The 25,586-nt window shown below is 53.3% G+C and overlaps 1 protein-coding gene across 8 annotated transcripts; it reads right to left on the reverse strand.

The window, feature by feature from the left end:
• Positions 1 to 88: 88 nt before the first annotated feature.
• On the reverse strand, positions 89 to 22,706 carry CIB2 (calcium and integrin binding family member 2). Of its 8 annotated transcripts, none has more exons than XM_061394677.1 (9): positions 22,544 to 22,646; positions 18,549 to 18,737; positions 15,776 to 15,810; positions 12,193 to 12,265; positions 11,744 to 11,839; positions 7,037 to 7,148; positions 3,839 to 3,986; positions 1,149 to 1,344; positions 89 to 726 (listed from the first exon to the last, which is right to left on the reverse strand). In XM_061394677.1, coding segments are annotated over exons 5-9 (480 nt in total). In that variant the 5' UTR covers positions 11,746 to 11,839; positions 12,193 to 12,265; positions 15,776 to 15,810; positions 18,549 to 18,737; positions 22,544 to 22,646; the 3' UTR covers positions 89 to 704. The 8 variants fall into 8 exon arrangements, with proteins under 8 accessions (XP_061250661.1, XP_061250662.1, XP_061250660.1 ...); XM_061394678.1 differs by lacking the exon at positions 18,549 to 18,737 and adding an exon at positions 22,365 to 22,420 and having other exon boundaries at positions 22,544 to 22,634; XM_061394676.1 differs by lacking the exon at positions 18,549 to 18,737 and having other exon boundaries at positions 22,544 to 22,598.
• Between the last annotated feature and the right edge of the window lie 2,880 nt (positions 22,707 to 25,586).

Here is a 25,586-nt window from a genome sequence, read left to right on the forward strand (position 1 = left end):
AGGCAGCGCTTAACCTCAAGAGGTGAGGTGCTCATGGGGAGATTTCAAGGAGAAAAGGGATCAACAAACCTTTCCTAACCTCGGCAGACACAGAGAACATGAAAGTGTTTTACTATCAGGAGTTCACAAATCTGTGGACAGCACACACCACTGAGGATTCCACGTCGTTGGGGAGGGCGGATGGGGTGGTGCTCCGGACCCGGACAGGGGCCGAGTCCTTGCACCCATGGTTCCCACAGCTTCACACTGGGAAGGGCCGGGGAGAAGAAACAGGCGGGCCCGGGGTGCAGCCCAGCTGTGGGCTCTAGAGAAAGATTGCATAGCTTGTTAAACCTTGTCCTCTGTTTTTCCATTTGCCCTGGGCAACCCGGGTGCCTGCCCAGCACTTGGACAAGTCCGTACCCCAGCCCTGTTAGGGGTTCCTCCTTCCCCCTCCCACTGGGGCCATTTCTGATGGGAGTAGGGAAGGTGGGGGAACAGAGGGAGGGCCTGGGGAGGGGCCACAGGGGGACTAGGAAGGGCCGTGCTCCTCACATCCCCCCTTCCCTGGTTAAGGTTTTTTTTTTTTTTTTTTTTTTTTGCTGAAAGGGCCAAAGAAGTGTTCGTGGGTGTAAACCCCAGAGGCCACGGCTCCGCTCCTGGGGAGCTTGGAGGTCACACTCGTGCGGGGACCGGGCCAGATGGTGGGCTTCTGGTCACTGTCCTCAGATCCGGATGTGGAAAGTGCTGGAAAGAAGGAAAGACCAAGAGGGGGTGAGCAGCTCTGGACTGGGTGGGTAAAGGTCCTTGCAGAAAGCCAACCAGGCCCCATGTCCAACCCTGGACAGTCCCTCCAGGAGGACGCAGAGTTCATGAATAATCCACGTGAAGGCCTGGAGGGCCAGCCGTGCCTTCGTGTCCAACCCCACCCAACCAAAGGGCCCCCAGGTCTTACCCTTCCCCCGAGAGTCTGGCCCTGCTGGGGACAGCGGGCTCACCAGGCACACGCTGAGGGCAGCCGGGCCTGGAGCCTGGCCTGCCTCCTGGGCCGCACGGGGCCTGCGGCACCACCACTCTAGGAGCAGCGAGGGCCCTTAGCCTTGTGGGGTCTTCCGGCTGTGGCCCCTATTAAGGCCCACCCCACCCAAGCCAGCCCCTTAGAGCCGCACCTGAGGAAGTCCGGGGCCTTGGCAATCATGTCCTCAAAGTCTGCAAAGCCCAGCTTGCCGTCACCGTCGAGATCGGCCTCCTCGATGACCTTGTCACACACCAGTACCACCTCGTCCTCGTCCAGCTCCGACTTGGTGAGCCGGGCCAGCGTCAGCTGCAGGTCCTCCTTGCAGATGAAGTTGTCTGTGTTGAAGTCTGCAGGGAGCGGGTGGGTTTATCTCCACTCTCACACCAGACACCTCCCCATGCACCCTCTGGGGACACTGGATCCTGGTCTTCAGCCGACCGGGACCAAGGGGGGCTCACCCACAAGGCACCTCTGGACACCACGTTCAACAAACCCACATTCACCATCTGCACAAACCCCCAGCATGACGGCAAGCACAGACTTAGCCTGAGACACTTGGAATGTCCAAATCTGAGGCTTCCTGGGAACATGAGACCCAGGCCAAATGGCCCTCCTAGCTTTGCCCCACAGTGGACTTCGTGTTCTCTCTAGAGCTAAAGAAACCAAGGCCCAGACAGGCCAAGTGACTGAATCAAGGTCAGACATCTGCTTGGAGGGGAAGCTGGGATGCTGACCAGGGCCTGGTTGATGCTAAGACCCACATTTTCGAAACTGCACCACGTTGCCTCTGGCCTCTAGCCAGACAAGGAGGTCAGGAGACTCAGAAGGCCCTCAGAGAAAAGCCCCACGCCTGGCTTCAAAGAGCAGGGAACAATTTGATTCTAATCCTTGGCAAAAGGCACTACTGCTACCCACAGCCCAGCAACATGTCCAGACGACCGAGCCACGCAGGCTCATAGAGGGAACGTGAACACCCTTCTGACTGCTTTGCAACCCAACTATCAACTCTTTCTTCACCTGTGCTGTTTCTTCTACCTGGAGGGCACTTCCCATGTATCTGTGTAGCAGACTCCATCAAGTTTTAGCTCAAACGCCTCCTCCTGGTTGGTTGGCGGCCGAGGCCGGGGTAGGGGGCAGCGCTTCCTAGACATAAGGGCTCCTCTTGCCAACTGGCCAAACCCTACCATCAGTGCTAGTGATGAAGAGCACAATGCTCATGTAAGCACTTCAGGCTCCATCTCATTTAATTTTCACCACAAGCCTTTTCAGTGGGTACAATTGGAACCCCCATGATACAGATGAAGAAACAGACTCGGAAAGGACAAATCACTTGAGGTCACATCCCTGCTCAGTGTTGGACCCCAGAGCCCAAGCTCTTGTCTGGGCACCCTCCATGGCGCATCCCCACACTGGCCTATGAAGGGGCCCTGGGGCAGGCACAAGAAAGGATACTTCTCTGCCCTCTGGTGGTGCCTCTCTGTAGGGTTGGCAAGAAGGGGAACCCCTTGCCCATTGTATATGAGGAAACTAAGGTCAAGGGAGGGGGTGATCCTTGCTAGAGGTCAGGCCCCAGGTCCCCCCAGCACCAAACCCCAGGTCCCAGTTGCCTTTCTCCATTCCACACTCCCATCCAGGGCAGTTGGGGAGCCCTGGTTCTCCCTTCACCTGTCCCCATGTCTGCCTGGCTGTGTGCCCTGTACTTCCCCTCTCTGGCAGACGATAGCCTTTCCCAGGAGCAATGTCCTGGGGTCCAGCATTAAGGGGACGATGGGTGGAATCTGTTAAGTTTTTTCCTTGAAGCTTGTGGGTGTAGTTTGTGGAGAGTAGACAAGGTGGATACCATGCCTCTGCTGTGCAAATACAATGTGGGTGCAGAGATGTATGTAGACGAAAGTTCCCTGAAATAAACAGGAAAACTAGAAAATGAAAAAACAGCCCAGTGGACCCCACTGCCTTGGGATCTCCTGGCTGATCAAAGATGTGGGGGACAGGAGGTTTGTCCGTGGCTTCTCTTTTCCAGGACGGGTTCCAACCCCTCCTTGGGCCTCAGAGTTCCCATCTGAGCACTGTCTGAGGGTTTGACCCCAGTCCCAGTCCTCTGGAGCAGAAACCAAGGGCTTCGTGGGTGCTTGGCGCCCTCTGGTGGCCACTAGGACAATGGGTCCTGGGCTGAGCTGGGCTGGGGTGAAATGAGGTCACCCTATCTCTTTCAGCAGTTGCTGGAGTCAGGGTCTGAGGACCAAGGAGCCTACCTCTCAGCCCAGCCTCACCACTTGCAGAGGCCTCCTCTCCAGAACCCTAGCCTCTGCCAGTCTAGCTCTTCCAATTCACACCTCCAGGATGCTAAGAGATCTTTCGAGAACACAGGGCTGCCTGGCCTCACCTGAAGCCCCACAGTGACCCCCAGGCTCCTTGGCTGGCTCCTCAGAAGGCCAGTCACAATGACCTCTCCAGACTTCCACTGTGCTCATCCCACCACGGTCGTCTCCCCGTCAGCTCCCCAAGCCCTGTGCTGTGTGCTTCCCTGAGCTCTTCATAGGCTGCTCCCTCTCCTGGGTGTGCCTGCCCGCATTCTCCTGTGAACGAACTCCAGGCCCTGCTGAGAGGTCGGCAAGTGTGAACTCACCTCAGGCTAACTGCCCACTCTCCCTCCTCTGATCTCAGGACCCTACGGGTATCGCTCGTGTACCAATTGTCCCCTCTGGCCACCGCACTGGACAAGCACTCTTCAAAGTGTTCTTGGTGCCCCAGTGTCCCCAGGGTGGGAACCAGCAACAGCCAGCTGGCCTATGGAGCCCCACCACACACAGCGTCACAGCCCCTGCTCCAGGCCCGGGTTACCGTAGATCTTGAAGGCGTAGCTGGCCTTGAGCTCGCGGGGAGCTGACTCACAGAGCACAGAAAACATGTCAACAAAGTCATTGAAGGTGAGGTTCCCCTCACCATCTTCAGAGAAAGCCTCCACGATCCTTTCCTTGAAGGGATTCTCCTGAAGAAAACAACCACAGCGGTCACCATGGGTGCAGGTTCACTGGCAGGACCCTGGAGCCCATCTGTTATGCCTCTGTGACCTAACCCCTCTGGGCCTCAGTTTCCCCATCTGTAAAATGGGAATAATAATCACACCTACTTAATTGGGTTGCGAGAGGGTTAAATGAGTTAAAAATAAGGTGTTGGTACAAGGTCCGGCACATCATGAGAAATGCCAGGCTGGATGAGTTTACAGGCTGGAATCAAGACAGGCGGAAGAAACAAAAACAACCTCAGATAGGCAGATGATACCGCTATAATGGCACAAAGCAAAGAGGAACTAAAGGGCCTCTTGATGAGGGTGAAGGAGGAGAGTGAAAGGCTAAATATGAAAAAAACTAAGATATGGCATCTGGCCCCAATGCTGCATGGCAAATAGAAGGGGGAAAGGTGGAATCAGTGACAGATTTCCTCTTCTTGGGTTTCAAAATAACTGCAGATGGTGACTGCAGCCATGAAATCAGAAGACAGCTGCTTCTTGGCAGGAAAGCAATGACAAAGCTAGACAGGGTGTTGAAAAGCAGAGACATTACTCTGCCAACAAAGGTCTGGATAGTCAAGGCTATGGTCTTCCCAGTTGTACCGTTGTGCGAGCTGGACCGTAATGAAGGCAAAATGCCAAAGAATTGATGCCTTTGAACTGTGGTGCTGGAGAAGACTCCTGAAAGTCCCTTGGAAAGCAAGGAGATAAAAGCAGTCAATCAAGGGAGATCAATCCTGAATATTCACTGGGAAGACTGGTGCTGAAGCTCCAGTATTTCGGTCATCTGATGCAAACAGATGACTCATTAGAAACATCCCTGATGCTGGGAAAGATTGAGGGCAGAAAGAGAAGAGGGTGTCAGAGGATGAGATGGCTGGACAGCATCACCGATGCAATGAACATGAACTTGGGCAAACTCTGGGAGATGGTGAGGGACAGGGAGGCCTGGCGTGCTGCAGTCCATGGCATCACAGTGAGTCACACACGACTGGGCAACTGAACAACAGCAGCAACAAGGCCCAGCACTAGTGAGAGCTCTACAGGTGTCACGTTCTGTTATATTGTTTGGATGAGCAGGGGGAGCTCAGCAGAGCCCAGTGTGCCCACTGGAGGCATCGCCTCTTCCAGCAGGAGCAGGGCTTAGTCCCATTACCCAGGGAGTACATGGAGGCTCCTGCCTTGACATGCAAGAGAAGACAATGTTCCCGAATCCAGACTCATACTGATCACAGCACAAAAGGCCAGTGTATCAACAGACAAGTTGCTGGGGCAAGGGCTAGCAACTTTATTCATAAAAGCAGCAAACTGAGAAGATGGTGGACTTGTATCCCAAAGAACCATCTTGCCCGAGTTAGAATTCAGGCTCCTTCTACACTAAAGCGGGAGTAAAGTGAAACATTTCCTGGTTCCCATCAGCCTCCAGAGTGAGTGAAATGAAGTTGCTCAGTCGTGTCCGACTCTCTGCAACCCTGTGGACTGTAGCCTACCAGGCTCCTCCGTCCATGGGATTTTCCAAGCAAGAGTACTGGAGTGGGTTGCCATTTCCTTCTCCAGGGGATCTTCCCAACCCAGGGATCAAATCCAGGTCTCCCGCATTGTAGGCAGACGCTTTACCGTCTAAGCCACCAGGGAAGTCCAGAGAGGAGGCATTAATTCCTTCCTCCCTGCAGTCATTCACAGGTGGGCCTGGTCAGGATGTTACCTGTGAGCTAAACACAGATATTTTAGCTTAACGCTCACTACCTGGGAGGCAGGGTTCCCAGAGATGGGCCATTATGTGTGATTTAAGCTTAGAGGCAATATCCCTTTAGTGACTAATTTGGAAGAGACTATAAAGGTTGTTCCCTACTACTACAGCTCTCAGCTCAGACCAAGATCATGGGAGGCAGCAGTGGGGCTCCGGGGGTTGGATAACTGGGCCAGGATCAGAGAATCACTCAGATCCCAGGCCAGCAGTCACCCAACTCCTATGAATTTTCCTAGGCCAGCCCACAGGGAGGTGAGAAATTATACCAGCAACTCCCTCCTCTGATCCCAGCTCACTCAGGGCCCATCTCTCCTGGAGTCCTCTACCCGCAGCTGGGCCAGCACTGGGCCACTCCACTCTGTGCCCAGTCCAGCAGAGGGGACTAGAGACAACCCCATGGTTCCTCCCAAGTGCCTCCTACCCTCAAATGATCCTCTGAGCCTGGGCTCAAGCCCCCGCTCTAGACCAGGCTGGCTGCTTGTCCAGGGCTGAGCCTGTGACCTACTATCCCTCAGGACTTAAGTCATAGCCCGATACAGCCCCCAAGTGGATGCCATGTGGACCCCAACTGCATACCCTGACCCCAGAGTCACACATATGAGACCTGGAAAGGGGCTATTTGCAAAGACCCACAGCAACATGCTCTAAAAACCCAAATGCTTTCTTACTATCAAAGTGCACTTTCTGTGTATTATATTAATAAGTAAGGAACTCGGGAAATGAAACTCTTAGGTCAAGTATATAAATGGTTTGAGGACCAGCAGCATCAGCCTCACCTGGAAGCTTGTTAGAAAAACAGATCCTTGGGCCCCACCCAGACCTACTGAACCTGGACTGGGATTCTGACAAGATCTCGAGGTGATTCCTGTGCACATTAAAAGTCTGAGAGGGGATGCGATGGATGACTGTGCTGTGAGAGGCTACAGCCAGGCAAGGAGGCGGCTGGAAGAAAGTTACCTTCAAAAGCAGACACACACAAGGTGTGCCAAGGACAGCAGCTGGGCCGCCTAACAAAGGGGTGAGCAGGTGAGTGCAGGCTAACCGCCTGCGGCCCAGGGGCAGCACCAGTCACAGCACCCGATGGAGTCCCACACACTCCCACACACGGGACTCACGTCCTCAGAGTGCAGGTGAGGAAACAGGCACGGCGGGGGGTTCAACTCGGGTCTAGGTGGCTCCGCTGCCCCGCCATCCGGAGCGGCACACTCCCCCAGCCCCCCTGCCCAGCCTCCTCTGGCTCCTCCCGCACTCTGCCTGGCAGCAGCGGCCGCTCGTGTACCCGGAGCTCCGGCATCTGGATGATGAGGCTCATGGGCACGTGGACAATGGGGCTCTTCCTGTAGTCCATCGGGACGAGGTTGGGGGCCAGCTCATAGAACCGTGCATGGAGCCTGCAGGGGAAGCACAGAGAAGGGGCTGGAGGGGACGCAGGCCCGGGGGCCCTCAGAGGCCCAGTGCTGCCCTGCCTGCCCCCTACCTCCCATGCTGGAGACCCACTTTGGCCAGGAGCCTGGGGAGACCATCTCCTCTTCCCATGGGGTATGGCATCTGTGGGGAAGGCAAGTTCTGCCCAGACCCTGTGCTGATACCCGGATAGGGTCCTGGCGTTCCCACCACCACTGCTGCTGCTGCCAATGCCCAGCCCCCTCCCTCAAGGGCCTGCAGTCCTACCTTATTTTTCCCTCTTTAGACTCTCTTAAGAGCCTATGTGCCAGGCATGTCACCGCTTTTATTCTCCTATGACTGTGTGGACAGATACACTGTGACCACAGTTCACAGCTCAGCAAACTGAGGCCTGAAGAGGTTAAGGGTAACTGGTCTACCACCACACAACTAGAAGTCTCAGCGACTACGGAACCCAGGACCAGAAGTCCAGAGCAGAAGCTCTTAACGCCCCCTCCCCACACCATTTCCACTGCTCCCCACTCCTGACCTGCTGAAGACCTGGCCCAGGTTGCTACTGCCCCCAAGCTAGGCCCTGAGGGTTGCTGGGTCTCTGCAAGAGCTTCCAGAAACCCTCTCATCCTGGGAAGCCCCTGAGCCTGGGCCACTCACAGCCTCTCTCCAGCTGGGAGCTATTGGGATAGAGCCCACTGCCCTGGGCCTGGCCCTCCCCACTGACGGGTCGGGTCCCCAGCTCCCTCCCATCCTCCCTCCTAGCTGAGGACTCCCTGGAACACAAGCCTGCCTCCATGTTGCGTGGACCCTCAGTTTGCTGCCAGACGAGGGGATAAGTGTCAGGGGCGTTGACTGGGGGGCCGTGGTAGGTAACCTGCCCAAGGTGAGGCCAGGCTTGCAGGGGCCTGGATTGAAGGGGCCCATATCTCCTGGGGCCCATCTGCCCCGCTACCCCCAAAGCCAGAGCAACGCTGGTCTTCTTCTAAGCGGCCTGACCCAGTGACACACTCGTAGGCCCATCCTTAGCAGGCCCTTCAGCATTCACCCAGTCCCCCGTCAGGTTCCACCCAACTCTTGTGGCCCCGCTCCCCAGCCCTCTCCATCAGAGCCCTCTCCATCAGGGCAGCTAACTGCTTGCACAGCGCACACACACGATGTCAGCCACCATTCAGCAAGTGCTCACTCCGTGCCCAGCTCTAGGCTAATCCTGTGTGCACTGCTCTACAGTAAGTCCCCAACACACGAACCTTCAAGTTGCGAACTTTTAAAGACACAAACGTGTGTTCCCAGGTCCAATCACCTACGTTAGTTCACGAGACTGCTGTGTATTGTCACACGTGTGTGTCCCCTACAAGCGGTTGTGCGTTTGCGTCCTTTACTGTACAGCACCGTATAGAGTACATGAGTGCAGAATCTGTGTCAAGCTAGGTCTGCAAGAGGATGGACCTCACTAAACTCCTTGCTCTGCGACAATACTCATTCTGATACTAATGCAGGCCTGACAGAAGGGAGGCCCAAAGGAAGGATAGAGAGAGACAAAAGGAAAAAGTAACTGAAGAACTGGAGAGATTCCTGACTCAGGAAATGGCAAGGGGATTTTCTTTATTTGAGGAGGCACTGTTGGCTGCTGAGGCACAGGACCCGATGCAGAACAGTCCAGCAAGGTTGCGGCGGCTGTTCAGAATGCAATCCGGTGCTTCCGTGTCATGAGAAAAAAAGAGCTACTACTCAGACATCACTGGATTGTTTTCCAAGAGGGTAGATAGAACTGAATCAGCTAGGAACAAGGCATCTGTGCCATCAACGTCAGGCATGAGTGAAGCTGCAGGTTGCCCTCCATCTCCTATTGCTGATGACCCTTCAGCTCTGCCATCTCCCACCTCCTCTCCTCCAGTCAGTGACTCTTACCTGTTTGCTTGATGCCAGCCCCTGCATGCCAGCTATTGTACCATGCTACTGTACTTTTCAAGGTGCTGTAAGATTAAAAATGTCTTATTTTCTGTATGTATTATTTGTGTGAAAAGTATTATAAAGTTACTACAGTACAGTACTACATAGCCAATTGCTGGCTGGGTACCTTCTTTGCTCTCACTTTTGGCATCAAGGAAAAATCGGCCCTATTTTATACTGTCCCCAAACATGGAACCAGGGCTCTGTATCACCATTTATGTGTCTAGTTTCATATGCTTTCAAGAGGACCATCACATTTCCCATCTGACCCGGGCATTTGGGATGTGTTGTTGGGGTGTTTCTGGGGGTTGGCTTACACCTCCAGAATTACGTGGGTGGCTGCAGCAGGAGTGTGAAGTCAGACTGAGGCTGGAGCCCTGCCTAATCCTCTCATTAGCTGCGCGGCCTTGGGCAAGCAGGTTAACCCCCTGGAGAACAGACTTCCGAATCACTAAGACGGGGATTGTGCTACCCTCCTCACGCCTGGGAGGATTAAAAAGGATGGCATTAGTAAAACCACCTTGCCTCAACGGATAGCTATTAGCACACTGCCTGCCATGTCAGGGGCTACCTGGAAAGGGGGGATTTGGGAGAAGGTCTCCAGGTACTGGTGGAGTTGAGGAGGTGTCTTCTGGGGTGCGAAGGCTGCCCTGGGACATGGATCTGTTCTGATTCCATGACTGGAATACTGGATTTTTTTTTTTTTTTTTAAGAAAATTCAAGGAGAATTTGTAAAGGTGAATCACTGTGGGAGAAACTTCAAAACTGTCTCAGAACTGCATTCCTATCACCCACCCTCCCAATAAAGGGCACTACTGAATTCAAGATGTATGTATCAGTCCCCTCCTAAGTCCCAGGAGTAGAAATGATACCTATGCTTGATATCTCTGCTACTTGAACTGGTCCAGAGCGTGAGGCACAAAAGCAAAGGCCTCCCAGTTTGTTTTAAGAAGTTAATAATGCTGTATGACCCTTACACATACAGATGCAACAGTCTTATAAAATAACATTAGTAAATCAGGTCCAACAGCATGTGAAAGAATAATACATTGGGACCAAGCAGGACCTATTCCAGGAATGCCAGGCAGGGTCAATGTTTAGAAATCTGTGACTACAAATTGCATTAGTAGGCAGCAAACAAATATTTCAATCAACTTCATGGCTGCATTTATGATGAGACAACTGTATGGACACAGAAAAATATCTGAAGAGCATATACCACATGTTTACATGGATGGTCCCTGTGGGGCAGGAGCAAAGTGATAAGAGGGAGGCCAACTTTCACTTACCACTTCACATACTTGTGAACTGCTTCAATTTTTTAGAGTATTAATAAAAAGTATTTTAAGGTACATATTAATTTTCATCAATAAAAAAATTAAAATCCTTGGGACTTCCCTGCTAGTCCAATAGGTAGGACTCAGTGCTTTTAGTGCTGAGGGCCCAGGTTCAATCCCTGGTCAGGGAACCAAGATCCCACAAGCCACGTGGCATAACCAAAAAAAAAAACTTTAAAAATCCTTAGTCAAACATAAACAAAAGGATACTCTCTATCTCAAATCAACACCCAACATTAAACTTAAATGACAAAGTAAACATTCCCATGTAAGTGGGGTTCCTAACCATCACCACTGGGGCCTCCCTGGTGGCTCAGCAGTAAAGAATCTACCTGCAATGCAGGAGACACAGGTTCAATCCTTGGGTCAGGAAGACCTCCTGGAGAAGGAAATGGCAACCCACTCCAGTATCCTTGCCTGGGAAATCCGATACAGTAGCCTGGCGGGCTACAGTCCATGGGGTCGTGAAAGAGTCAGATGTGACTTAGTAAATAAACACCACCACCAGGATCACCATGATTATATAACATTTCCCCCATGCGTGCCAGTCAATGTAATTAGTCAGCAAAATAAAATAGTGTGCTTAAACTTTAGAGAGGAGGAGGCAAGTTATTATTTGCTGGAAAACCAAGAATAACCAGTTTAAAAACTATGTGAATGAGAAAGAGCTCAATAGCTCTTCTATGCAATAGTTTTCTTATCAGTATTCACCTATGCAAAAATACTATATAAAAAAGATCTGATTCACAATACAATCCCCCAAAAAACTCAAAACAACTACACATAAAATAATATGAAATGCGTACAAAGAAAACCATGGAACTTTACCAAAGGATGTAAAATCGTTAAGGAGTTAGATAACATTCCTGATTGGAAAGGCTTATTACTATAAGGATGGCAATCTTCTCTTCATATTCCTATAAAATGAATACAGTCTTAATTGAAATCTGCAAAATATTTGAGAACTTGTCAGCCTGATTCAAAAGTCTGTTCAGAAGAATAAATGTAGAAGAGTTGTGGGGAGACCTTGAAAAAAGAGTAATTGGGCAGATATTTGCCCCATTGGATGTGAAAACTGCTTAAAGCTACAATAAATAAAACTGTATGGAACAGACATTGGTATAGAAGAGGCAACCCAAATACAGTATAAATGAGATTAGTCCATGACAAACAGCATTTGAAATTAGTAAGGAGAAGATGAATTCTTCTCAAGTCACAGATGGGTTGGTGGTCCACACTCATGACTAGCTTTCATGTAATGTTTTAAAATTTAGTTGATAACACTTACAAATTAAACTTACATGACAAACCTTGATTCCCCGATCACACTGTGGCTTGATTTCCCCAAGGTCACAACCAGCTGGGGCTTAGGAAGAGCTTTTCTGCAGATCCTGGTCCTAAAACATTCCCAGCAGGGTACACAGGTTCATTTCATTGCAGTGCATGTTGGCCCAGGCAGGCAACAAAGTTTGAGACCCTTGGGATATTCAGTAAATGATTTGGGGACAGAAGACAAGAAAGACATAACAGCGAGTGTGATTGAGGAAGCAGGGAAATGGGGACTCAGGCATGGCTGCTAGAGAGCGATTAGAAATAAAAATCAAAAGCCTGAAAAACGTCCACATCTTTTGATCCAGAAATCTGTTAGAAATGTACCCTAAGGAAATAATCCCAGCAGTGTGGGTTACACGTCAAGGTGTCCCAAGAATGTTCCCTATGGTGCTAATTGTAACAGTGAAACTTTGCAAACCTGTATGTCCAACTAAATGAACTGAAGAGGTGGTGAGATCATTTTTTAAATCTTATCTATCTTCACAAGTCGCCTAAAAGGAAAAGAAATTTAAAGCAGATTACAGAACAACCTGATCAAAATTTCCAATAAACACACACACAAAGGGAAACTACCTGCACACTATGTACCTAAAGGTCAAATACATCAAAACGCTAATAGCTGCTGTTCCTGGGCGGCAGGACTGCAGATAATCTTTTGTTCTCTCATGATCGGCTTTATTTTCTAATTTTCTACCATCATCTCATAGCACAGATAAAGTAAAAATTAAAAGTAATTAAAATAAATTATGCAGAGTTTTTAAATTGTTGAGAAAATACAACAGAAGATGAAGTAACCCATAGGCAAGCACCCCAGGTGCCAGCTGGGTCTCCGTGCTCAGGAGCACAGGCTAACGAGGCTGGGGGAGCCCCCAAGGCAAAGAAGGTGGCTGAAGGTGGGGCTGCCCAGTCAGGCTCAGCATCGGGGTGGAACAGCTGTGCCCCGGGGAGCAACTGGATCCACTCTGGAGTCAGGGGGTGTTGTGTATGTGAGTAGGGAGGAGTGGGGGAGGTGAGAATTCCCCAATGGGTATCTGAGACTCGGTATCACTGACCCGAGGCTGCCAGAGAGCTTGGTCCCGAGCTGCAAAGAAGAACCTGCCGCTCACGTTTCCTCCTCACCATCTGGTCGCTACTCAGGGTGCAGCTCACCCAGAAACCCATCCAGGTGGGGGTGGCGATACAGCCCTGGAAGGCCCCTGAAGCCCTGGCAGCAGAACGCCTGTGATCTGGTCCCCACTGTGTGGCACCTGCTGTGTCTCAGTTGCCACCTCTGCAGCGTGGGGATGAGAGTGCCCCCGGCCCTGTTTTTCCATGGGCCCCAGTGGCTGGGAGGGCAGGGCGACAGCGTAGTTCAGCGTAACACAGGCTGCTTGGAGGGCCCTGGGCCCGGGGCCTGGCTCTGCCGCTGGCCTGGCTTGGTGTTGCCGGCCAGGGCCTCTCCGTGCCCTCTCTGGGCTCGGGCCCTCAGTCGTCCCACCTGGACCTGAGATGTGAACAGCATGGACAGGGCGCGCCTGGCAGGGGTGGTCAGTCACACCGGCTCTTGCCGGGGCTCAGAGAGAAGGCTGAAGAAAAGTCAGGGGACTGAAACTGGAATTGAGCCATCATGGCCACGCCTGGACAAGTAATCCCACACGCTGCCTGGCCTTACCGCCCTTCCTGAGGGTGGACGGGTAGGCGACAAAACTCTAAGCAGCCTGTGTTATGCTGAACGACGCTGTCACCCCTGCCTTCCCAGCCACTGGGGCCCATGGAAAAACAGGGCCAGGGGCACTCTCATCCCCATGCCGCAGAGGTGGCAACTGAGACACAGCAGGTGCCACACAGTGGGGACCAGATCACAGGGGTCCTGCTCCCAGGGCTTCACCCCTCCTCCACCCCACTCGACCAAACTTTGCAGAAAAAGCACCAGGTCTGGTCCCCCAAGAGTGCTAACACAGAAGTGAGGCCGGAAGGAATCAGAACGAGCAGACAGCGGGGGACTCAGCAAGGGTGTCCAGCTACCAGAAAGGGTCCTTTCCCCACTTTGTGGATCCCGGGCCTGGGTTGAACTACAGAGGCTGGTATAGAAGGATGCAGAGCTGGGTGGGCCAGGGCTGTAGGGAGCCAGGAGACCCCCTACCCCTGCTCAGACCACCTACCTGCCTGGGACTGATCATCTGCCAAGAGATCAGGGTCCCCACACAAAAGCCTATCAGGTTGAATCCAATTCCTGGCCTGGCCTGTCAACCACCCTCTTCCCCCCGGCAACCCTGCTACTCTCAGTGAGACCCCTGTGGATGGGGAAGGTAGCAGGTCTGTGCCCTTGACCCCACTGCTCCTAGCCTGGAATGTTCTCCCCTTGGCCAACCCTACCTATCCTTCATCCACACATTCTTCAAGTGCTTCCTGGTGCCGTGCCCAATGCCAGGCATGAGGAGCCTGTATCCTGAATGACTGCAAGTCTAGGGGGAAATGGGACCAGAGCCATGAGCCCACAGAGCCCGCTAAGAGACTTGCAAAAGCATTTGGGGGGAAGATAGCTGGGAGCTCACAGAGCAGATGACTCTGGAGTGGGTCCTGAAGGATGTGCAGGAACACAGCAGGGCAGCCTGTGCAAAGGCCTAGGGATAAGCTTTTGTTGCCCGAACAAAAATGGTGGTGGGCCTCACAGGACAAGCAACCCGGGCCTGGCATCTACAGAGGTGGGGGTGAGGATGGTGGGAGCTCCCTGCAACAGAGGATTAATGTGGAGAGGCTTAAATGAGGATCTGTGCCAAGAACTGTCATAGGTAAGAGGTGCCACTGGAAGGGCTGGGGTGACCACTGTGTGTGACAGTTCTGAGGACCATCTGTCCAGATGGGAACCCCAACCCACACATCATTCAAGCTACAGACCAAATTCCGTTATCAAAAAACATACCCTGGCATTCCTCCTCTCAGCCATGCTATGAGGAGAGGTATCATTACCTCCATTTTACAAAAGAATCAGAGGCTCAGCAAGGCTCCACGCTGGTCTGAGGCCAGAGCTGCGAAGTGGAGCCCAGGTTTCTGTTGATGCCAAGGGCTGCAGGTTTTTCCCCTGACCCTGTCTCTCCGAGGTGGTAGGAGTGGGTGTCCTCACCTACCCAGGGTACAAGCTGGAAAAGCAGCCTGGGCAAAGGAAGGGACAAGGGACACTGTCTGGGCAGAATGGTCATGGCAATGATAGACCACATCTCCCTTGGGTAGTGTAGACAGGATCGAGCCCAGCCTGCCCATTGACCTCCAGGGAAAGCGGTCCTGAGACCATGCTGGCTTTTAGTGCCACCTAACAGTCCAGGCAGGGGGGCCCGGTAAGGCCTGTGGGACCAGGTTTCCTGGCATTCTATGAGTCCTGCCCTCCATCTGGTCCTGGAGCTCTGAGGCTGCCAACAACCTTCATCTCTCCTGTCTAGGCCCACCCCACCCCCAAAGAAAGGGACTGTCCTGGAAAGAGATTCTCAGTGGACAGCTCAAAGGCAGTGAGGGCATCCTGCCATGCCCCTGACTTCTGGACCTCCCAGGAATGGAAGGACATCAGAGCCTGAGCGTGGGGGCTCTTAGGGACCCCTGTCTAATGACAGGGACCTCCTAGTCAGATAGGTTTCAGGGGGGCAGTGAAATAGCGAGCAGCCTAGAGTCAGAGGCCAGGTCTTCAGTCCCTGGCTGGGCGACTTTAGCCAAGCTGCTCAGCCCCATCTGTAAAGTGAGGATAAAAGGATTCTCCTGTTACAAGGGCACAGTGAGGATTAAATGAAAATGTTCCTGAAACCACCCACCATGGAGCCTGGCACGCACTCGGTAGACGTTCGATTCCTGGCAGAAGGATGTGGGCCAGTTCCTGAGTTCATACAGCAGCCCACACTAGGCTGCTGATGGAGGCGGAAAAGCTTATCTCCAGCTTGGGCGGCCCCTGCACACCCCACCGCCCTGCACCCCCCACTCCCAGGGTGGCCGGCCCCACCCCTACCCCTAGAGAGGTGAACAAGAGCCACACTTACTTGAGGATGTCCTTCTTATTGAAGAAGGTGCAGTCCTGTGGAAGGAAAACACGCATACAGTTGGCTGTATGGGCCTTGGGCTCCTTCCTTCCTCGCTCAGAGCCGCACAGGCACAGCCACCAGCCCTGCTGCCCGGGCCCATTGAGGGGAGCAGTCTCGTGGGGCCACCAACCGCCTCCTGAAACTTCTGACCTGAGCCAGGGAGCTGAGTGTCCAGCATGAGGGGCTGGGAGGCACACATCGGGGAGGGCATTTGGGTGGGGGAGCCGATGGAGAGTTCCAAGGTAGATGCCATTGATTTGAGGGGCCGGGGGATACCCTGCGGGAGAGGGGAGTGGCTGGGAGACGCTCAGGAGACCAAACAGGAGTGAGGACCGACAGGGCATCGCACTGCCCAGCTGCAGGGCCAACATCCACGTGGCAGCCTCCGAGGATGGTGCCGCGAGCAGTGGGTGGTGTGTGTCCTGAGTGGCCGTGGGCAGCAGCCCCCTGCTCAGAGGCTGAGAGTTTCAGGCACACAGACTGGGGAAGCCCCAGCATCTAACTGCATCTGTAGCCACAGGAACAGATGGGGCTAGAGAAGGCAGTGGAGAGGCTGGCCTGTGGGGGAGGAGGATGGTGGGCAGGGGGGAGCTGGCAGCATCTGGATGGAGGCTGGGGTGGAGGCTTCCCCAGGTAGGCATGGGGTCCCCCAGGTAGGCATGACTCAGGGTGGGGGCAGGACTCGGTCCAGAGGTCACTCAGATTGTAAACTCTTCTTGGGGGTTCTGCCTTTGTCTGGATAACCTGACCCCCAGTCACGCCTCCGTCCACAGCTCAGCCAGCCTGGTGATGACCGCTACTATGCCAGGCCTGGTGGGAAGTATGGAGGGGAAAAGGATCTAGCACTTCATAAAACGCCCAACCATGAAGGGCTTTTGTGCTTATCCCCTGCCGTCTGGCTCCTCTGCCTTGGCCTGTTGTTGGAGTATGAGGGAGCCCAGAGCCAGGGGGCCTCCTGGGCAAGCTGACCACAGCTGGCTCTGATGAGGGGCTCATGGCCACAGCCCAGGTGTGCAGACAGCCGGGCTTGCACCGGGTAAGGCCTGGAGCCCCGGGACAACTATACAGCACATTGAGAAGGACCCAAGGAAGCAGGCCCACAGGAGCACATCTGGGGTTTCCAGTGGCACCTGAAGGAGAGCCAAAAAGGGAGGCTTGGTAGTAATTTCCAGGCCCCACTAGTCTGTCCTGAGCCACTTGCTGTTCTGCATGAGTTACACTAAGGACCCTCACGCTGCCTGGCCCTTTTGAGAAACACAGGAGCTTCTGCCGGGGAGGTAAGGCTTTGCTTTCAGCGATGGCTCCTCTGTAGGGTCTAGAAGAGGCTCAGGCTAGGGAAGCAGTGTCCCCTCTGCACCCTACGTGGGCAGAGAATTCCCTGCCCCACAGGCCTAAGACTCAGACAGGATGGAAACCACGTGGGCTGATATTTCAGGAGCCCCCAGAAACCTGAAGCAGGCAGCAAAGGCCGCCCAGCTGGGTCTTCCAAGTACAGACTTCTCTCAGCCCCACGGCTGCTTCTACGGCCTGAAGCTGCCCAGCGAGAAGGGTCAGGGTGCTTCCAATCAGCACGGTGGGGGTGTCAGGGATGAATGTGGAAGAGGCCGGCTTCTGCTCTCTCTTCCCCTATCTTCTTCTCTTCCCCTCCCCTCCCCTCTCTTTTCTCCTCTCTCCAATCCCCTGGGTTGGAAAGGAAGTATCCGGGTCTTGATGTGTGAGTTTTATTGGCAACAGATGGGAAAGCTTCTCACATGACCCTAGTCCCTTACTGCAACTACTTCCATCTGTCCACATCAATGGTCCTCAAGATGTGGTTCCTGGACCAGCAACATCACCATCACCTGGGGACTTAGTGGAAATTTATATTCTTGGGCTTCTCTCCAGACCTACAATCAGCAACTTTGGGAGGGTGGGGCCCAGAAATCTGCATTTAGAAAAGTTTCTTCTCATGATGCTGATGCTTGCTAAAGTGTGAGGGCCTCTGCTCTAGAGCAGAATCACTTGGGGACTGCTTAACTCCCTGCGTCCTCTCCCATCACCACCAACAGACCCCAGATCAATTATGACAGAGTCCCTGAGGGTGGATCCGGGCACCAGCAGTTTTCAAAGTCATCAGGTGACTGCAACGTGCAGCTGAGAACCACACCACAACCAGTCCGTGATTATCACGGGCTGGTCAGTAGGCGCTCTGAATGTCCAGTTTTGTTTCATTCTCATCACTAGCATGCATGGGGCGGGGAGCAAGGCATTGCCTTCCCATTCTGTAGATGGGAAAACTGAGGTTCAGCAAAGTTGAAGAGCTTGCCCTAAGTCGCACACACAGACCAAGGGCTGGGCTGGAACTCAGGCATACGTGCTTCTTGACCACTGCCCGCTGACAGGAAACAGAGCCGCAGGCCACCCAGGCCAGTCCGACACCCACCTCTCCATCTCCTGCTTCCGCTGTGTATTCCCATATGATACACGGTGCATGCGCAATACAGACGAGGGGATGAATGACCAGACTTTTCCACATAAACCTTCCTTCCACAGCAGTTACATTAGCAACTCACTGGCTGGGGAATATCTCACTGAAGGCATCGGCCCTGCCTCATCTAACCTTTCTCCTCTTTCTGAACATTTAGACACGGCCATTTCTAGGTTTTTACCATTACCATTAAAGCTGCCATGAACCTGCTCACGGAGTTATGTTTTGCTCTTCCATCTGTTGACTTACTTCCCTGGAACTCACCCCAGGGAGGCAGCTCATGGAGGAGGAACACAGCAGGTGCCTTAAAAGCTTCTCAAGGCTCTGAGCAGTCTGGTAGCGGAAAAGGGTTAATAGTCAGATTCAACTTCTCATCTTGCTTTGGATCCTTAGGCAAATCAGTCTCCTTTTGGAACCTCAGTGTCTGCGTCTGTAAAATGGGATACTGCCTCTCTGAAAGGGGCAGTGAGAGAAGCAAAGAAGCTAAGGTGCAGGATACAGGCCACAGTTTATGGGGCTTCCCTCCCCATTTTGGACACTCCATCCAGTGTCCCATGTCCCAAAGGCATCCCTTCAGAGCCCACAGCTCTGTCTGCTCTCATCCTGAAGACAAAACAAAAACCCTGCCCACCTCCATCTGCTCAGCTACCCAGGGGGTTAGCTCTGCAGGACCTCTTCCTTATACTCCACCGAGAACAAATGTCACTGCTTGGCCCCTGCCAGTTCACAGGGATGGGTCTTCAGGGAAGAGTTCCAGCTCAGGTTAGGGTCACAAAGGGTAGTAGTGAGGGATGGAGGGGTGTAATTCAGGTGAGCTGGGCCCTTATGACTCTGGCAGCAGAAGGCAGGGCAGGCCGGGCTTTCATAGTAGAAGTGCAAATGTTAGGACAGTTAAGGCTGGAGTTCCTCCTCCAAGCCTCTATTCACGCTGCTCTCCCAATCTGGACTGCCTTCTCCACCTTGTCCAGCTTACCCAAATCCTTTCCATGTTCCAGAGCTCAACTCAGGAGTACTTTGTCCAGGTAGCCTCCCTGCTGGTCTACCTACGCCAGTGGTCCCGAGCCAAACCACAGCCAGTCCCAGCTGGAGTGGGTTCTCCATAGGGCTCTGCCAGTGCAAGCCTGGGCACCACCCAGCCGACCACCACACAGCTCAACTAATCCCCACAAAAACCCTTGTTACGAGCACAGCAGAGCTAGTATCATTCCTGTTTGAGAGCTGCAGACACTGAGACCCAGAGGACAGTGGCTTACTAAAGTGTACAGAACTATAGCCCCTCCATGACTTCAAGCCAGGACCTCAGAATCGCTGGAGTTCCTTCCCTTCCTTAGAGCTATGCTTTAACAAGTATTCGTCCAAACATCCATTCATTCAATGTTCTCCACTGCCTTTTCTGTACCTGAGCGGAGGACACACAGGAAATGGGGTGGAGAGTAAACACTGATAACTGGGTATAAACCATTCTGTGGCCACAAGAAGGACTGGGGGGAAGGCATCAGGGAGCCTGTCTCAGGAGGGTGAGGCCTGGCATGGACAGAAAGATGGGTCATACCGGGCTGCTGAAGAAGCGAGGGGAGGGCACCAGGAGAACAAGGCCAGAGGTGAGGCCATGCTTGGCTAGAAGCCCTTCGGTGTGCCTGGAACTTGGGGTGCTAGGGGAGGGGTGAAGAATGAGTCTGGAGGCCGGGGTGAGCTCTGCTCTGCACTCTGCTTATGCTATTATCCCAAGACACTGCGGAATTCCAGGGGGAGGAGAGGGTCACACCCATGTTTTAGAAAGATCCAGCACATCCTTGACCCTGCATTTCTGCTCCAGGCATGTACAACCGAGAGATGGACAGCTCCCTAGGGCTTCCCACAGCAGTAGAGGGTTGGATAATATGTGTACAGTGCAACTCTGGGCCCAGGAATTCTTTTTTAAAGAAAAACTTGCTTTACAATGGGGATGCATGCTGTGTCTGCTGAAAGAAAATGAGAAGGAGGGAAGGGAATGGAGTAAGAACCTGAGGGATTGTGGTAGCAGCGTGTGGATGGAAATTACATCTTCAGTTCACCTGAAACTGAGAGGCTTGGCCCCTTTCCGGCCGTGGAGATGGAGGAGGGGGTCCCCAGGTGAGCCCCCAAAGAGGCTGAGTCACAGGACTTGTTCTTGACTGAAAACATGGGCCACAGCAGAGCAAAAGTGTCAGACAAGCTGGAGGAGCAGTGGAGGGTCCTGGGGAAGGCAGTGGGCCCTTGGCGGTTTGAGGAGTCAGGGTAGGGGGTTGGATCTGGAAGGCAGAGAGGTGGTCTAGGGAGACACCTGAACTTTGGGGGTCAGGACTGGGGAAGAGGGCAGGAAATGCTGGGGATCAGTTGGGGAGGGATGGCTGTTACTCGGGGTCACCCCCAGCGGCCCTGGCTGGCCCTGGCCGGTTGGAGAGTCTCAGAGAGGGAGACGCGGGGCTCTCGGGTTTCACAGCTCTCACTTTTCCCACCGAGCTCAGCCTCTGGCAAAGGATCAGAACCCAGCACTGATCCTGACTCCGAAGGGTAACTCAATGCCAGGCTGGACTGAGTGGGAACCCAGGTTCCCCACCCCCACGAGGGGACTCTTCTGAGCCTGGCCTACCTGCTTGCTTAGCCCCACCTGCAGGTCTTTACCCAAGCGGTCCCCTGGGCCTGGAAGGCCTCTTCCGGCCCTGATGAGCAAAATCCTACTGATCTTTCAAGGGTCTGTGCAAGTGCTGTCTTATTTCCAGACCTACCATTCTAAGCAAAGCTCCCCTTCCCTCCCTCCCACTGCCCCCTAGGGCGCTCCCCTAGAGCACACTCACCGCCTGCCTCTTTGCAGGTGACCGTCTGTTTCTGCAGACAGCGAGGGCCTTAAGGACAAAGAGTACACACAGCCCCCAGCCCCAGTGAAGGACTGAGCCTTGAATTCACAAGTCAAATTCTTGTGTGAACTTTGACTGCGCAGGGTACTGACTGAATGGCTCCTCAGCCTTTGTTTACTCTCCTATAAAACAGGGCTAATAATCCTGCTCTCAGTGATGATCAAATGACTTGATGCATAGAGAGCATTCATTGCAGCTCTAGGTACACTGAAGGCATTTCACCAATGTGGCACCCCCCACTCCTTCTCAGGACCTCACGTGGAGCTGAGAAAGTACTGTTATTGACAACCAGCGCTTCCAGGAGCAAAAGGGGTGCCCCCATCAGAGGACCCATACTTCAAGCTTGATTCTGAAATGTTCACGAAGGCAAGGGGCAGTCATGGAGACCCTGCTGGTGTTCATCTCCCCCAGTCATGCTTCACATAGGCTACAATACTGTCTAGGCCCCTCTCCTGGCAGAGCCTGGAAAGAAGCATCAGAGTTGGGCCTGGGAGGATAAGCGAGATCATCTGAAGACTGAGGAGCAGCATCCCAGAGAATGTGCAAAAAAGAAGCAAGAAAGAGCCCAGTGTGTCAGAGGAGGAGGATAGCTCTGCTGTGGCTGCAGTGCGCAGGGCAGCAAAAGAGCCTCAGCAGGCTGGCCAGGATTCTGGGCAAGTCAGGAGTTTGTGCTCCATCCTGCAACCACAGAAAAGTTTGCACATAGGTGGGAGGGCACTGGGATATGATCTGGACAGCTCCCCAACTCTGGAAGCAGAGGGACCTAGGAGGGGTCTAAAGGGGTGGTTGCTGGGGCCTAAGGGAGCTCGGAGAGGTGACCATATAAGACTGGTACCTGGCTTGACTTCTTGTGCAATTATTTCCATGCTGGGGCCAGAGGGAAAGACCCCAATAGGTAACAAGACATCCCCAACCCAGAATTGTATTTGGGTACTGAGGCGTTTCACTTCCAACCCAGCTCATTTCTGCTGACAGACTCACTCTCCTCGGCGGCTTCCCGGGTTTTGAGGGGTGGGAGAGTCCTCCCTCCAGCCCACGTTTAAGGACTCCATCTCAGCGCCAATGTGGGCTCTGGGATGAGTGGTTGGGAAGGGGTCTGGGTCCAGACTGGGGCCAAGAGCAAGAAGTCTGAATGAGAGAGAGGAAAGGGGAGCAGAAAGAGACACGCCTGCGAGAATCTTCTAACTGGAAAGCTCTCTCATACCTTGAGTGGGGAAACTGAGGCTTGGAGAAGTCACCGGCCCAAGGTCACGCGTCGAGCTGAAGGCAGAGCAAGGTCTGAACCTGGTAAATCGGTTTCCGGGAGGCCTCGGCAAACGACGGGAAAAAGAAGGGAGGGAGACCAAGGGCGCCGCTTCGGGATCCGGGGGCGGCCGGACTCACCTGGTAGTTGTCCAGCTGCTCTTCCGTGAAGATGGTCTGCTTGTTCCCCATGGTGGCCGCGGCGGCGTCGCTCGCCCGCCCGGGTGCCGCCTCCCATCCGCGGCCGCCGGAGCCCCGCGCCCGCGGCCCTCGCCAGCCCCGCGGCGGGCAGCTTTCGACGGCCACCGGACCCGCCGCCCCGCCCCGCCCCGCCGCGCCGCGCCGCGCCCCGCAGCCCACCGGAGGGGGCGGGGCGGGGGCCTGGGAGGCGGGGAAGCGGACCCGGAGCGCGGCGACTCCGCCCCGCGGCCGGGAGAGTGCGGGCGCCCGGCTCCCGGCTGCCGCGCGCCCCGGGCCCGCCAGGGGGCGGCCTGGCCTCGGGAGGCGCTGCCCGGCCGGTCTGGCGCCCGCGCCCGCGTCGGCTGGGCGGACCCGGGAACTTCCGGCCGCCGAGAGTCCAGGGGACGCAGGGCTGAGGGTGGCGGGCCTGGACCGATCCATTTGAGGGATGCAGTGGGGGCAAGTGGGTGATCTTGGCTGCCCTGCAGCTGGGGCGCAGGGTGTCAGCGCGGAGCAGGGGAGAGCCCTGGACTGTGAGTGCGTGCAGGGCCCAGTTCTGCCAGCATCTCATAGCCTGACCTTGGGCCCAGCCCCTCCGGGGAAAAGGAGGGAGTCTATCGAGATGACCTCTAAGGTCTCTCCTGGCCTGATCTGGCCTTTGACCATGGCCTGGGCAGAGTGTCTCAGGCCTTCTGGGTCTCTTAGGAGGACAGGATTTACTTGTCTTTCTTTGAGCCTTTGGATCCAAACGTGGGACTTGAGGGGGTTTAAAAGACTGTGTTAGAGGCTTATCGTGACAAAGGCCATGGTGTCTTCCGGGGCTTTTAAAGAAATGCCATCCACCGCAGCAAATGGAGCCATCGCTGACTAGTGACCTTTTATGGGTCCAGCTCACACGTTGGTTATTTCTAATCCCAGGACAGCTGATTCTGTAGGTACTATCTCCATTTTACAGGTGAGGAAACTGAGGCTGAGAATCGTTCAGTAACTTGCCCAGGGTTCCACGGCTGGGAGGTAGCAGAACCTGAGTTGGACTCCAGCACTGGCTCAGCTCACACCTGGACTTTAATGAGAAGGCCAGGACTTCATGCTTTAAAATAGGTGGTTTGTTTCTTTAACCACTGAGAGCAGTGCAACAGAACCACTTGGGAGGCTCCACCCCCAGAGTGTCTTGATTTAGTTCTCCAGGGGTGAAGAAGGTGGGCGGGCAACCAGTTTCCAGGTGATGCTGATGCTGCTGGCCCTGGCTTTGAGTTGCTAAAGCTGAAGGTCCGGGTTCCAATTGGAGCAAGGATCTAAGTTAGGCAGATGACCCCTGGTATTTCTACATTTTCCTTTTGTATCTGAGGTTCCTGGTTGGGGTTTTCTGACACTATTTTGCCACCTCTGGTGAAAGTAGCAGCCATCAGCTAAACAGACAAGCCTCCCTGTTGATAGGGTAAGAGTCATCAGAGGCATAATCAATTGCTATCAGATGGGCAGGAAACAATTCAGAAGCCCAGGGGATGGCTGACCAGCCTTCAGAGACTGCCTCACCATCCATCATTTATATTGGACATTTATAGTGGACAGCTGTGGGAAAGAAAGCCATATCTGTGACCAGAGATTCAGAGAATGTGGAACTTTAGAGCAGAGACAGGCCTTTATAAGATTCTTTCCATCTGTAATTCCTCTTTCTCCCACATTAGCGTTAAGGAAACGGAAACCTTTTCTGAACCACACAATCACTATTAACAAGCATCTTAGATTCCCCCTTGCCCACCAAGAGGCCAGAATTCTGGGTGCTCACATCCTGCTCTGATACATTCTTTTACAGTTGTGAACATGATACTCATTTGCATGCCAAATATTCCTGGCAGAAAAGCCAGAACTTCTACAAAGAGGACTGTGTTTTCAGTTCTGGCAGTCCCTCCTCTCACAGGTGATAAATAGAAGCAAGCAACCTGAGGAGAATACTCCATTAAATCCTTTGTGATCACTATTGCCATTGCCCTAAAAGAGGCCCTCTCTTTTGAACTATTACAGCAATGATGTGAGGCGGGGCATGGCATATAATTTCCTAGTTACAGATGGGAAACCCAAGGCTCAGTAAGGCAAAGTGACTGGCCCAATGCCACTCAGCTGGGAAGGGGCAAAGCAGGACTCTCACCTCTTTCTCTGATTCCATATGGTGCTTCTGCTGCTTCCAGCTGTTGGGTGTGGTCCCTGAAAAAAACTGTGTTTAAGGGGAGGTTGGAGGGAGGGAGAAAAACTGATTATCTACTCTGCATCTAGGATAGTGTTGGATACTTTACTGAATAGGATTATCCATGAACACCTCTTAAATCTACAGAGTTTGACGTTATTATCCCATTTCACAGATGAAGAAATAATCTCAGAAAAGGTGACTTGCCCAAGGTCATGCAGCTGGTGATGGGTGGATTTAAATGTGGGTCCTGGCTGTCTTGATCACACTGTCTAGGGGCAGGGGAACACGTGCTTACTGAAGTTTAAAGGGGGCCAAGTCCTAGGCAATTGCAGTCTTTGTAAATGATGTAACATCAGAAGGTAGCAACAAGGAGTAGTTTAGGGGTTCTTGGCACTTTGTAGAATTTGGAAGGAAAACAGGAGGGATAATTGCTACAAAATGCCCAAGGAGTAACTAGACGGGAGTTAAAGGTCTGAGTAAATACAAGAAAACATGGATTTCTTTCCTTCTTTCCAAGGTCCTTCCCCATTGACTAGCTATTCTTTATGCTGAAATGTCTTTGATCTGCAGGTTGTTAATCTATTAATAGGACTTAGAATCTAAGTAGGTCTTTATGGCAGAGATGAGGTGCTCTGGGCCCAGGGCCGGGGCAAGAATATCTCCTACAGTAAATTATCCCTCTACAGTAAATCTTCCCATGAGCCCAGTGAGTCACTCTATTCTACACTCAAATCTTTTGCTAACCTACCTCTAAAATTTTTATCAGCTTCAGGTCATCTACTAGTAACCTCTAACTATCTTGGCTCATCTGAGTCC

This window comes from Bos javanicus, chromosome 21, assembly GCF_032452875.1.
Source record: "Bos javanicus breed banteng chromosome 21, ARS-OSU_banteng_1.0, whole genome shotgun sequence".
In the NCBI taxonomy this organism is placed as follows: domain Eukaryota; kingdom Metazoa; phylum Chordata; class Mammalia; order Artiodactyla; family Bovidae; genus Bos; species Bos javanicus.

Bases quoted from the DNA above. Each gene is read 5' to 3' on its own strand.
- CIB2 (XM_061394674.1), bottom strand. From the start codon at position 22,594: ATGGGGAACAAGCAGACCATCTTCACGGAAGAGCAGCTGGACAACTAC. The intron at 1,345-3,838 runs GTAACCCGGGCC...CGCTCCCTGCAG, and splicing joins CTACGCCTTCAAGATCTACG to ACTTCAACACAGACAACTTC. The intron at 727-1,148 runs GTGCGGCTCTAA...CCTTCTTTCCAG, and splicing joins AAGGCCCCGGACTTCCTCAG to CACTTTCCACATCCGGATCT.